Here is a 13,210-nt window from a genome sequence, read left to right as displayed (position 1 = left end):
AGACCACGTGCGATTAGAAGACGCCCGTGTGTAGAAAGGAGGACGGAGCTGGTGCAGTGGTGCAGACACATGTTTTGTTCTCAAGGCCCAGATACACTTTCTGGACCAGCCCTGAATCCTAGTGATAGCGAACAGTTCCTGAGAGCTCAGGTGGGCTGAGCATGGTGGTGTCCTTCACAGAGATAATCTCATGTAATTGTCAAGCCCCTTAGTGAAGCGGGATTATTGCCCCAGTGGGGTAAGTGAGACACAAAAGTCGAGCATTTTGCCCAAGGACACACAGCTAATCCGGTAGAACGGATTCAAAGCCAGGCAGCCAGCCACTATTTTCTCCTGATGGTGCTAGGCACTTCTCTTTAGTTATTATTGTCAGTCCACGGACGGAACACAGAGGGGAGGAACTTTTAGAGTGAGGAAGCATCTCTAAAAATCTGCTTATTTATTTATTTATTTATTTATTCTGGCTTCTTAGGAAATACAGAGTTTCTTAACTTCTGACACCCAAGTTGTAATGGAACATATTATTCTAGAAGCACCTATACGTAAACCTACACTCCTTGGGAGGGCAACAGGTATGGCTTGATCAATGGGCCTCTGTATGCTTAGCCATTTCTCTATCTGTCCCATTTGTTTCTATAGAGGAGCACGCATCTGCCCCAGAGACAAACCCAGGTCCCCATGGTGGGTCTTGTGGTGATGACTCAGTTGAGAAACACTCTCATGCAGGATGTCCATACATTTACTGTTGGCTTCTGATGACTCGACAGGTAAGTACTCACACTGCAACATAGCTCTTCAGGTCAGCCTTCCCGGAGGAACCTGTGGGGCTTAAGCTCAGTCTGTTTCTCACATCTGGAAACATGGAGCTAATGGCTCCAATCCTTCTCACCTTATAGCAGTGTCACAAAATAGTTGTGATGCACTTTATAAGCTACTGGAGTTACTGTCTATGTTATGAGTCAGCATTTTCTTCTTTTCTAAAATATCTTAGTTTCCCTACTGCCCACTCTTTACATAGTACTGGTTTGACATTCCTATAATAAATGGCAGCAAATGTTTCACATTATTGCATTTATAGCTGGTGAGTAATAAAATAATTTAAGGTGCCACTTTACTGGGAAAAATGTTTTTAAATGTTCACCCTCTTACCTGACAAGGTGCCAGCCATTAGAGATACAGTGACCTAGTAAGATACTAGCTACTGCCTTCAGGGGATGACTAAGTTTCCTTTATTAGTGATGGGTAAGCTTAGAGCGCCAGCTGACTCCTCTGTAGGTCCAAGCAGTCTCTAGTTGACATTGTCTCCTGCATCCTAGTAGGCCAAGGGACAATGGGGCCTAACTGAGGAAAGAACCAAGTCAGCCTGGGGTTTGTTTCTGTGTAACTGAGGGCAGATCACCAAGCTCTCTAAGCCTTGGTTTGGCCTGGAAAAGAGAGAACCACCACCACGTTGCAGGGGTGTGGACAGTGTCTGTTCATTGCTTGGTACATGTAGGTATTTATGTGGTAGTCATGACTGTTCTTCACCCAAGGTTACAGGCATGGCGTGGTGAGTCACCCAGCAGGACTTAGAACATCACTGAGTGGGTAACACGATGGAAACAACAGACCAACACAAAGGAGTAAAGAGATGAAGTGCTGCTCCCGTTAGTAAGCATAAGCCTGGTATCTGCCATCCATCTGCAAAGATCAAATGCATGACTCATATTATTGAATACTCATTTTAGCTTAATGTGTAAAAAGAAAAATACAGTCAAGCAATGACTTGGACAAAAAAGCTGTCCTGGTTTAAATTAAGCCTGAGTTAGGATTGGGTCCAGAACATCAAAAGCACTGACAACCAGGTCCATGGTCATTCTTTGGCAGTATCTTCGGTTGTCAAGAGAACGTTTTATTTCCCAATGAAATGAGTACCTTGTAACAACCACCTAGAAAGTAAATAGCCAGCATGGGCCTACCAGCTTTCTCCCAGATGTAACTAGGTCTCCCAGATGTTGCCTTTGATGAATCCCTACAGCATACTGCGGACCTCAAAGCCAGGGCCTGGTCAGTAGTCCTGGGAGACAGACAGGACTGTGAATGGTGATGAAACCCTGGGCGACTCATCTGGAGTGAGATGACACCATGAGGTCTGACGATTCAGAATACCCGCCTGCTTTCCAGTCTGACCCTGGGCTTAGTCAAGATGCTGATACCTATGCTTGTTTGTGATTCAGCACTCACGTGGGTAATCACTTCAATCTTAGCTAAACTACTGTGTTTTCAACTTAAAACCATGCACGGCAGGGACAATGCCCCCTAATTTTTAAAGAAAATTTGTTATTTTAAATTAAATATCAAAGTTTCTATCATGATAAGAAAAAATTTAAAAACTTTATTGGATCTTATGAAACCTATTTTACAGTTTAGTATTGCTTTTATTTTGAATTATATAAGGTGGGGAAGGGGTGTACATGTTTCTGAAGTTTAGGACCTTTAATGGGTTTAATCTGGGTGGTCCTGCTGTTAAGGAAAGTGGGGTATCTGCGTTACTGGAAAAGGGCTAAACCTGCCCTATCTGCCCCCCCAAATCCTTTACCTTTTCTCTGTACCCCAACATTAACCATTGGTTTAAAAGATGGTAGTTCCAACAATTCCTATTATCAAGCCCTGCTTCCCTACCCCCCACACCTGCACCCCAACTGAGATTGTGCCCTCTATGTTCTCTATGTTTAATTCTGTAAGAATACCTCATTCTAGCCTGCACTAGATTTTGGCTGAAAATCTATGACTCTGAATATTGTCCAGTTGCTTTTTAGCCCATATTCAGGTTACCAGCTACTACCAGAGTGCTTAAGATGGGTTAAGCACTTGACAAAATAGCTTTACTCTCTAAACAATCTTATGTACTAGGTACTATCTTTTGTTCAAACAAAGAAAACAATGAGGCTCAGACAGGTAGTTATCACCCAGGGTCATAAAGCTTAGTAGAAAATGGCAAAACTGATGCAAACCCAGTCGGACTTCCAAGCATATGCTCTTAGCCATTCCTTAGGGACCACACCTCCATCCTTCTAACACACCTTGTCCCTCTTCCTGCCCCTCACCATACATATCGAACCACCACTGACCCAAGTGATTAAACCAGAGTCACTCAGGAATTACTTCTCCCCCATATCTAATCACCTGCCCATTTTTAAATTTTAATTACTAAGCAGCTCTGAGCTGTCAATTTCTCTCCATCCTTATGTTTACTTCTCTGTTTCAAATCTTACATGGACTACCCTGGTCTTCTCTCTCTAAACCCATTCTCTATATGTACAGTGAATGAAGACACAATTTATTCATGCCACTATGAATATGCTCCCCACTGCCCTCAACGTAAGGTCCAAACTCTTTAGTGTGGTTTACAAAGCCCTTCCTAACCCAGTCCCTGCCCATTTCTCCCCAGTCCAGCTTTACTAAACAAGTCTTTACCAATCTCCCTGCCTTTAACATGCAGACTTGTCTACTTTCCAGCACTGTCGTCCCACTTCCCATCTCTTAGCTAACTCCTACCAATTCTTGGCTTAGACATCCCTTTTTCCAGGAAGCCTACCATGACACCCCCACCTGGGCACCTTTGCAATTCCTAAGTCACAGGACTAATCACACCACATTGTACCAGTCAAGTGTCTGTCATTCTTAAAGCTGTATCCCAGAACCTGATGGGCTGGGAAAGAACAGACAGTAAATCTTGGCTAAAAGAACAGACCTCTATCTCCTTGCCTGCTCCCTCTCCTGGAGGGTTCCCACCAGTCCCTGCCCCCGCCTATCACCTACCCCCGCGTCTTACCCAGAGAAGGTATTTATTGGTACACTTTTGGGAATGAGTTCCAAGACTTTACTCACCAGCCCTTAAGTTTTAGAAGGAATAGATGCATTCTGCTGATAATTGACTGCCTATATAAGTCTAAAAAATATAGAATGGCTGCTAATTCATAAAAGCTGTTAAAGGGCCTTCCAAGTGTAAGTCTATTTTAATCAAATACCTTATAGTGCAAATATAGTAAATTCACATGCATTTTACTTTTACGTACTCATAACAAAATAATTACATAGACTAAAGTTGCAGTTTTTTCCTAAGTGAGTTCTCATTTTTAACCAAACCTACAAAGCATTTATTGAAATTAATGTTCTGGCAAAGCCACATACTTGAATCGAGCAGTGTCAATGCTGTAGTATAAAAAACACGAAGTCTCAAGATGCAGAAGCAGCAGCCCTATCAGCAGCCCCTCTTCTGGGGAAGGACGCCACACATACTCCTTCGCCCAATTGCTATGATGCTATTCCTCGTAAGAGTTTACAGACTGAACAGAATGCTTGTATCAACAAGTAAAGACTTTCACAGAGGAAAACTGTCATAGAAGTACATTATTACTTTTTTTCCCTGCTCTTTAAGGATATTGCAATAGAAATATATTAACAATGGCCTCAAATATCCAATATTTTTCTATTTTAAATCAAAGTTGTAGGAACCTACAGGTCTTAATAAAGAACTCTCTTCACAGCACAGCTGTAGTTAGCTTTACAAGGCAAAAAGTTCCCTTTGCACTATATATCCTTAAAAATAAACAATGTACATGTAAATAAAAAATTCAGATCCTGTATCAATCATAATTCAATCTTGCCTTGGGCTATACACTTGGATATAGTCAACTTTGCAAAGCATTCACTTAATATTTTAGTTGAAGCAAAAGTAAAGGGGCTTTCCGCAAAGGGAACCTTTATGTGGTGTCCCGGGCACTCAGGTTCAGCTGAAGTCTCGATTGGTGAGGACAACTGGAGCCACAAGGGTCCAGGCGTAAAGGAGGAGGCAGACCCAGCTGGAGCTGATCTTGACCCACACAGCTGGCCACTTGCTGGTAACATTCTGGAACTCTGCATCAGGGCTAAGAAAACAGAAGAAAGTCAGAGAAAGGAGCCTGACACTAGCATCGAGCAGCCCCCCAGCCAAAGCCAGGAAACTCTCCAGGGAAACTTGGCTGACACTAATCCTTAGTAAGGTTCTAGAAGGGATCTGAGGAAACTGCTACTTTTCGTTTTTATGAGCGGGGAACCCTACCTCCCAAATGGCTTGTGTTTTCTTGTCAGCATGAAGAGCCCTGACTAATCTTTGGGCAAAGTTCTTCGGGAGCATCTGGTAAAAGTCTAGATCGAAATGGTCTCCCTGAAACTCACCTTCCTTACCAATCATTACTTTGATCAGAATACTCTGTATGACCCTCTCTAGACACAGAGAAAAATTAGAGAACAAAGATTAGCTTTATGTCATGATTTTCTCTCTCAAGTTTGGAAGAGCTCCCCATAATCTGCACTGTGAGAATCCCAACTGGATTTTAAATCCAAGAGGAGAAAAAGTCAAAAGTATTTCAGAAAAGAGTCTGCACTGAATACAACTTGTTATGTAGGTAAGAGAAGAGGATTCCAAAGTCAGGAAAATGGATGGAGGTTTTAGAGTCGGCCCCAGGAGGCTAAGTGATCTTCCATCCGTGTTGTCTGAGCCTCCTACCTGTACCAGCCAGTCACGGTCATCATGATGTACAAGGAAGCCAGGCAGAGCATCAGGTGGAACATGGCGTAGCTATACTGAACGCCCTCTTTCTCGTTGTCCATGGCCCGCCGGGGCTGTCCCTCTTCTTCATCGCTGGCACCATTGGTAGATGTTTCACGGAGGATCACACTTTCACTTCCTGACAGGGTCAGCTTACTTACCTGGCTATTGGTAGAAGTGCGGAAGCTAGAAAGTGATCCGAAGGAAAACAAATCAGAAATGGGCCATGAAGACAAACTGCTGCCATTGGCTCATATGCATGAAGGTTATTTCTGAACTGCTCCTACTTTGGGGTCTGACGGGCTTCTGAAAGGCCTGCTTGAAGTTCTGAACTGTTGCCTGCCATCACAAGACAGACAGTACTCTCCTCAGTTACTACTTGATGGTTTAACTGCTTAGGAGTTTCCCCAAACATACTATGCTCTCAAGGTCTACTTCCATGACTTCACACATACCTCTTCTATTATTAGAACGTACCGCCATCCAACCTTCCCCCAGCTAACTTACTTCTCCTCCAGCTCTCTGGGTATGTGCCATGTCCCCTGGAAGTCACTAGGCTGGGTTAAATTCCCACAGCTCTATGCTTCCCTCTGCCACAGCACTTACCATTCCTGTCTTTCTTGCTATTCACAGAACTCCTTAACAACAATGACCTTAGTCATCTATGCTTTCTGGCACATAATAGATGCTCACTAAAGTTTATTAAATGACTCAATAACAAAATACAGCCCTAACTGGTTTGGCTCAGAGGACTGAAAGGTCCCAGGTTCGATTCCAGTCAAGGGCATGTACCTTGGTTGAGGGCACATCCCCTGTAGGAGGTGTTCAGGAGGCAGCTGATTGATGTTTCTCTCCCATCAAAGTTTCTAACTCTCTATCCCTCTCCCTTCCTCTCTGTAAAAACTCAATAAAATATATTTTTAAAAAATAATTAAAAAATACATATAAATACAGGACAAAAGCTACATGATCACCTCCACAAACATAAAATAATGCATTTGACAAAATCCTTTTTAATGACAAAAACACTCGAATTAGGAATAGAGGAAAATTTTCTCAAAATATTAAAGGGTGTTTATGAAAAATCCAGTGCTAAAATCATAATAGTGAAAGACTAAAAGCTTTTCTAAGATCAGGAACAAGACAAATACTATACTCTCATTCAAACCAGAGCAATTAGGCAAGAAAAAGATAATAGGCATCCAGATTGGAAAAAAAGATATAAAATGATCTCTATTGGCAGATGATATGGCCTTGTATATGGAAAGTACTAAGGAATACACACTCTTAGAATCAATAACCAATCTTGCAGGGTACAAAATTAATATAAAAAAATTAATTCTACTTCTATATATTAGCAATGAACAACCTCAAAGATAAATTAAGAAAAAAAAATCTCATTTACAATGTCATAAAAAAAGTAAAATACTTAGGAAAAAATTGAACAAAAAAAATTTAAGACTTGTACACTAATAACTATAAACCACTGAAAGAAATTAAAGACCTAAATGAGACATCCCATGTTCATGGACTAGAAGCCTTAATATTGTTGAGATCATAATACTCTCCAAGTTCATGTACAGATTCAACTCAATCCCTTTCAAAATCCCAATTACCTTTTTTATTTTTCAGCAGAAATTGACAGGCTGAACCTAAAATTTACATGGAAATGCAAGGGACTCAGGATAGCCAAAACAATCTTGAAAAAGAACAAATTTGGATGACCCACACTTCACAATTTTAAAATTTACTACAAAGCAGTAGTAATCAAAAAAGTGGTATTGGCATAAGGAGGGACATACATATCAATGAAGTAGAATTATGAGTCAAAAAATAAGCCATTACATTTATAGTCAACTGATTTTTGACAAGGATGCCAGGACAAGTCAATGGGGAAAGAACAGTCTTTTCAACAAATGGCCTGGGACAGTGGTCGGCAAACTCATTAGTCAACAGAGCCAAATATCAACAGTACAACGATTGAAATTTCTTTTGAGAGCCAAATTTTTTAAACTTAAACTCTTTCTAACGCCACTTCTTCAAAATAGACTCGCCCAGGCAGTGGTATTTTGTGGAAGAGCCACACTCAAGGGGCCAAAGAGCCGCATGTGGCTCGTGAGCCGCAGTTTGCTGACCACGGGTCTGGGACAACTGGATATCCGCATACAACAGAGTGAAGTTGGACCCCCATACCGCAAACCATGTACAAAAACAATAAAAAGACAAATAAGCCGGTTTAAAATATCCAATTGTCCATCAACTGATGAATGAATGGATAAATGAAATGTGGTGTTATCACACATTGACTATTATTTCCAGCAACAGGAAGGAATTAAAGACTGACATATACTACAACATGGATGAACCTTGAAACCATTATACTAAGTGAAAGAAGCCAGTAACAAGACCATATAGTATATGATTCCACACATATGAAACGTGTGAAAAGCAAATCTAGAAACAGAAAAGAGATCACTGTCTGCCAGGGCAGGAGGGTAGAGGGAATGGGGAGTCACTGCTAATGAGCATGGGTTTTCTTTCTAGGCAAGTAAAATGTTAAAATTGACTGTGGTGATGGTTGCACAACTCTGTGAATATACTAAAAAACAACCAAACTATGTTTTTAAAGGGTGAATTTTGCACTATGTGAATTATATCTTTTTTAAAAAAAAGGCCAAAAGCAAAACAAACAAAAATATGAAAACAAATGAGTATAGCTGTGTTTCACAAAAACTACTAACAAAAAATAGGCAGACAGCCTAGGGCTGCAGTTTGCCAATCCCTACTTTAAGCAATCATTTTAAAAAAAACACACAGGTAAATCTACACTGATAAAAGAAAAGGATGCAAATTGACCGTATCTCCAAGAAGCCTACCAGCCAATCAAGAGGGAATATGCAAATTAGTCCCACCACCCAGCTGCTCCAGGCACAGAGCGGGTGGGCAGGGAAGGACGCCTGCTATGAGAGAGAGGGTGGGGGTCTAAGGGATCTACAGGAGCAGCACTCCAGCCGCAGCGAAGACGAAGATGGCAGACTCCGGCCAGAGTCTGCAGCGAAAATGGAAAACTCCAGCTGGAGTCTGCAGTGAAGATGAAGGCGGCAGACTGGCCGGAGTCAGCAGCAAAGGTAGCAGACTCTGGCTGGAGAGAAGGCGGAAGACTGCGACTAGAGCTAAGGCCTGGGTCCCGGGTGCGCGAGGAAAACCGGTGTGGGAAGCCAGGGAAGGAAGGACTATTGCATGAATCTTCGTGCAACGGGCCTCTATTCTACACATAATGATATAGAAAGCTGTCCAGATTATAATGACAAGTTCATATTTTAGAATAGTATGTGTATTTATACAGCATGTTCCTAATTTATTTACTTTATTTATGTATTTTTAAAGATTTTTATTGATTTTTAGAGAGAGAAGGGAGAGGGAGAAAGAGAAAAGTTGATGTGAAGGCGATACATCAGTCAACTGCCTCCAATACCCCCACAACTGGTGATCAAGTCTGCAACTGGGGCATGTGCCCTGACCAGGAATTAAACCAGCAACCTTTCAGTACACTGGATGACACCCAACCAACAGAGCCACACTAGTCAGGGCCCTAATTTATTTTTTAAAATTATATATCAAGTGATATAAATAAAATTGTGTATATACTCCAGCCAGGTGACTCGGTTGGAGAATCATCCTGTACACCATAATAAAGGTTGCAGTTTCAATTCCCAGTCAAGGCACATAGCTAAGTTGTGGGTTTGATCTTGGGTTGGGGCATGTGAAGTTTTTAAAGATAAGCCAACCTATTTTCAGAGCCACTGCTCTAGCTGATCTAGGGTCATGGGGTAGACTTTCTTCTCCTAAACAAATGAGAAGGTATCTCTTTGTAAGGTTGGGAAGAATTATTTGATAAGAGAATTTAATGAGCTTTAAGAAATGGATAGCCAAGGCAAGTCAAGGACTTTTAATAAAGAAGAGTTAGGCTGTTTTTAAAAAATTCCTCATACTACTTTTTGAAAGCAAAAAAGCTGCTTCACCCATATTAACCTTCACGAGAATCTTGTTCTAAGTATTTTTAAACTTACCTAGAATACACAAGGCAGAGAACAAAGGTTAACAGCCCAATAAAATTCCCATTCTCCAGAAGATGCCCACTCTGCGTTGGTGGAGCAGAGGTAGGGACCAGAGCAGTTGAATTTGCAGGAGCCAAGGTTGGTGCAGTCAGGTGTGTAATGATGCTCCACAGGCCTGGGTTGCAGGATTGATCTGAAAATGGGAAATATTTTATTATCTTTAGTTATCACCCATCCTGTCCTATAAAGGATTTGAAGGGTTTAAAACATGGGAATGCTATATTTAAAAGAACTTGAAATTTAGCAGTCAGTAACATATCTGTATTGCAATCAGTGACTTAGTTTTGGGGAAAAAAGAAACAATAGTTTGTCAAATTTTACAAATATCAATCTTGATTTTACTGGTTTTGAAGTTTAATAAATCTTCTTGGTTCTACAATTATGCAAAGGCTTTGAGCATAAGGAGTTTATCCCTAATTTTGTTGTCACATATTGACATAAGAATATAATAAAAGTAAGTTGAGCCTGGTTGGTGTGGCTCAGTGGTTGAGCGTCAACCTATGAACCAGGAGGTCATGGTTCCATTCCCGGTCAGGGCACATGCTTGGGTTGTAGGCTTGATCCCCAGTGTGGGGTGTGTAGGAGGCAGCTGATCAATGATTCTCTCTCATCATTGATGTTTCTCTCTCTCCTTCCCCATTCCTCTCTGAAATCAATAAAAAATTTTTAAAAAGTGGAGTCATCATGAGAGGTTCTGCAATAATTGTTTTCCTTTCAAAGGAACCCACAGAATACTCTATTGAGAAACAACCCTATAACTGCCCAACTGGTATGGCTCAGTGGTTAAGCACCGACCTATGAACCAGGAGGTCACAGTTCAATTCCCAGTCAGGGCACATGCCCAGGTTCACAGGCTCAATCTCTGGTTGGGGACATGCAGGAGGCAGCCGATCAATGATGCTCTCTCATCATGGATGTTTCTATCTCTTTCTTCCCTCTCCCTTTCTCTCTGAAATCAATTTACAAATATTAAAAAAAGAAAAGAGAAACAACCCTATAATAACTACAAAAGGAGATTTCCTACAGCTGTTTCCTCTGGAGCCAGTAACACCAAAGTAAAACACAATTAAAACAATTCTAACAAGAGCCAAGACAATGTTCTTTTCTAGCTCTCAACTAGTTTGACTTAGTCCAGGGAAAAGCCTAGAACAGCAATTTTCAACTGGTGTACCACAAGAATTTTTAAAACATGCAAAATCTGACTATTAGTCAGGGGCACTGACCTTTTCCCCCTTAGATTGTCAAATAAAAAAATGACAACAGCCAACATTATAGTCATGGTGTGAATCAGTCAAAATTATATCTATTTTTTTTTGTCAGATCGGCAAAAAATAAAGGTTGAAAATCGATGGCCAAGACTAACATAAAGGATTGCAGTTCCTTAGACTGTCAGCTATGAGTTGCTATGAAAAGACATGGAAATGAAAGGCAAGTATCTGCAGTGACATTATACTTTCCAGTGAAGTTTAAGTTTTCTGTTTGTTCATTTGTTTGAATCTGCTCTAGCTTTAGTTTTTACTCTACCAAAGGAATAATTTCCTACTTTCATCAAATGAATGTGCTATTGCCATTCTCTTACCAGGCTCATTGGTCAGAGCTGACCATGTAAGGTATACGGTGTAGAGTGTGATGATGGAGGACTGCAGGAGGCCAGAACGAGGGTGGTGTTCCTATGGAATCAAAAAGAAAACAATGCCTCAGGGATTGCAAGGGCTGACATTCTAAAACTTGGTGTACTTCTCTGGGATCCACTGAATTGTTATTCACTGAGAACCTTCTGATGTTGAAAGATGACAAGTAACCTTGCAGTTTGAACTAGCCTGAAAAAGAACCCAGGAAGAGGAAGCATATACAGGCAGTCCTCAGGTTACGTCGGATTCGACGTACGTTGTTTCATAGTTATGTCGCCATCTCCCATTTATTTATTTAAAAAAAAAAGTTCCATCATTTTGACGTATGTACATATGTGCTTTATGTTTTTTATTATTTATTTACCACAAGTAAAGGTCAGGAATTGTTATCTTTCTTTTAAATTATTTTTACTGTTTCACTTCATTTCTGCTGTGTATGTGCTCCATGTGAGTGACGTAGGTGCTTATGTAGGTGGGTTCCGACTTACGGCAAAAATCGCGTTACGTCATGCCGTAGGAACGGATCTCCAACGTAACCCAAGGACCTACTGTATTCTTGGTTCTCAAGGCATTTCATAATCCTGGAAATTTCTGTTTATCACACAAAGGCTTTGATTTATTAATCTCTTAGTGTAGAGGAATCTTAACTCAGACTTTGCCATTAACTAGCTGGGTGACCCATCATCTCTCCGGAACTTCACTTTCCTCACTTTTAAAAGGAGGGGTGATGTCTAGATGTTCTTTTCACATCCTATATAATAAAAGGCTAACATGCAAATCAACTGAATGGTGGAACGACCGGTCGCTATGACAAGCACTGACCACAAGGGGGCAGACACTCAATGCAGGAGCTGCCCCATGGTGGTCAGTGCATTCCCACAGTGGGGAGTGCCACTCAGCCAGAAGCCGGGCTTACAGCTGGTGAGCGCAGTGACGGTGGCAGGAGCCTCTCCTGCCTCCGTGGCAGCACTAAGAACCCCCGAGGGATCCTAGACTACGAGAGGGCACAGGCCGAGCTGAGAGACTCCTCCTCCCCCCACCCTCGCCCCAGTGCACAAATGTTTCATATGTAAAACTCCATTAATTTTAAAAAGTATGGTATTTAAGTGATAAAACTTAGGAGCATGAGTTTTGTTTTTAAGTATTAAAAATCAATTCTTTTTTCTAGTTTAATTCCCCTAAAATATCTTGGCTAATGATTCATAAGAATCATTCTCAAGTTGTAAACTATCTTATGAAAATTATAAATTCTCAAGTTGCTTAAATTATAAATTCTCAAGTTGCTTAGGTTTTCTTAAATAAGGAAATTATTCATTTAATTATACTACAGGCAACTCAATGGCACATTTTATAGTTACTAAGTTATAATTATGAAGACTTTATAATAATACTAGAGGCCCAGTACACGAAATTCGTGCACTGGGGTGGGGGGTGTCCCTCAGCCCAGCCTGCACCCTCTCCAATCTGGGACATCCCTCTCACAATATGGGACTACTGGCTCCCAACCGCTCGCCTGCCTGCCAGCCTGATCACCCCCTAACCACTCCCCTGCCAGCCTGATCGATGCCTAACTGCTCCCCTGCTGGCCTGAATGCCCCCAACTGCCCACCCCTGCTGGCCCAGTAACCCCCAACTGCCCTCCCCTACAGGCCTGGTCCCCCCCAACTGCCCTTCCCTGCAGGCCCGGTCCCCCCCAACTGCCCTCCCCTGCTGGCCCGGTCGCCCCCAACTGCCCTCCCCTGCTGGCCTGATCGCCCACAACTACCCTCCCCTGCTGGCCATCTTGTGGCAGCCATCTTTGACCACATGGGGGCAGCCATCTTGTGTGACAATGTGAGGGTCAATTTGCATATTACCTCTTTATTATATAGGATGGAAAAATGTTTAAC

The 13,210-nt window shown here is 41.7% G+C and overlaps 1 protein-coding gene across 5 annotated transcripts in view; it reads right to left on the bottom strand.

Moving 5' to 3' along the window:
* The window catches only part of SERINC3 (serine incorporator 3), a 54,121-nt gene that overhangs the window by 30,878 nt on the left and 10,033 nt on the right, over positions 1-13,210 (bottom strand). For 2 of the 5 annotated variants that reach the window (XM_054723843.1, XM_028137293.2), the window contains exons 7-10: positions 11,270-11,360; positions 9,643-9,823; positions 5,531-5,758; positions 4,744-4,910 (exon numbers count right to left, since the gene is read on the bottom strand). In XM_054723843.1, coding sequence (XP_054579818.1) covers positions 4,772-4,910; positions 5,531-5,758; positions 9,643-9,823; positions 11,270-11,360 — 639 coding nt within the window. In that variant the 3' untranslated portion in view covers positions 4,744-4,771. Of the gene's footprint in view, positions 1-1,070; positions 1,681-1,928; positions 2,057-2,354; positions 4,911-5,530; positions 5,759-9,642; positions 9,824-11,269; positions 11,361-13,210 lie in introns of those variants that run through there. The other 3 variants (XR_008557628.1, XM_028137287.2, XM_008158687.3) reach the window with 3 other exon arrangements.

The sequence above is a fragment of the Eptesicus fuscus genome, chromosome 12 (genome assembly GCF_027574615.1).
Source record: "Eptesicus fuscus isolate TK198812 chromosome 12, DD_ASM_mEF_20220401, whole genome shotgun sequence".
In the NCBI taxonomy this organism is placed as follows: domain Eukaryota; kingdom Metazoa; phylum Chordata; class Mammalia; order Chiroptera; family Vespertilionidae; genus Eptesicus; species Eptesicus fuscus.
Note: the sequence above shows the minus strand (reverse complement) of the source record. Positions and strands in the feature narration are given on the sequence as shown.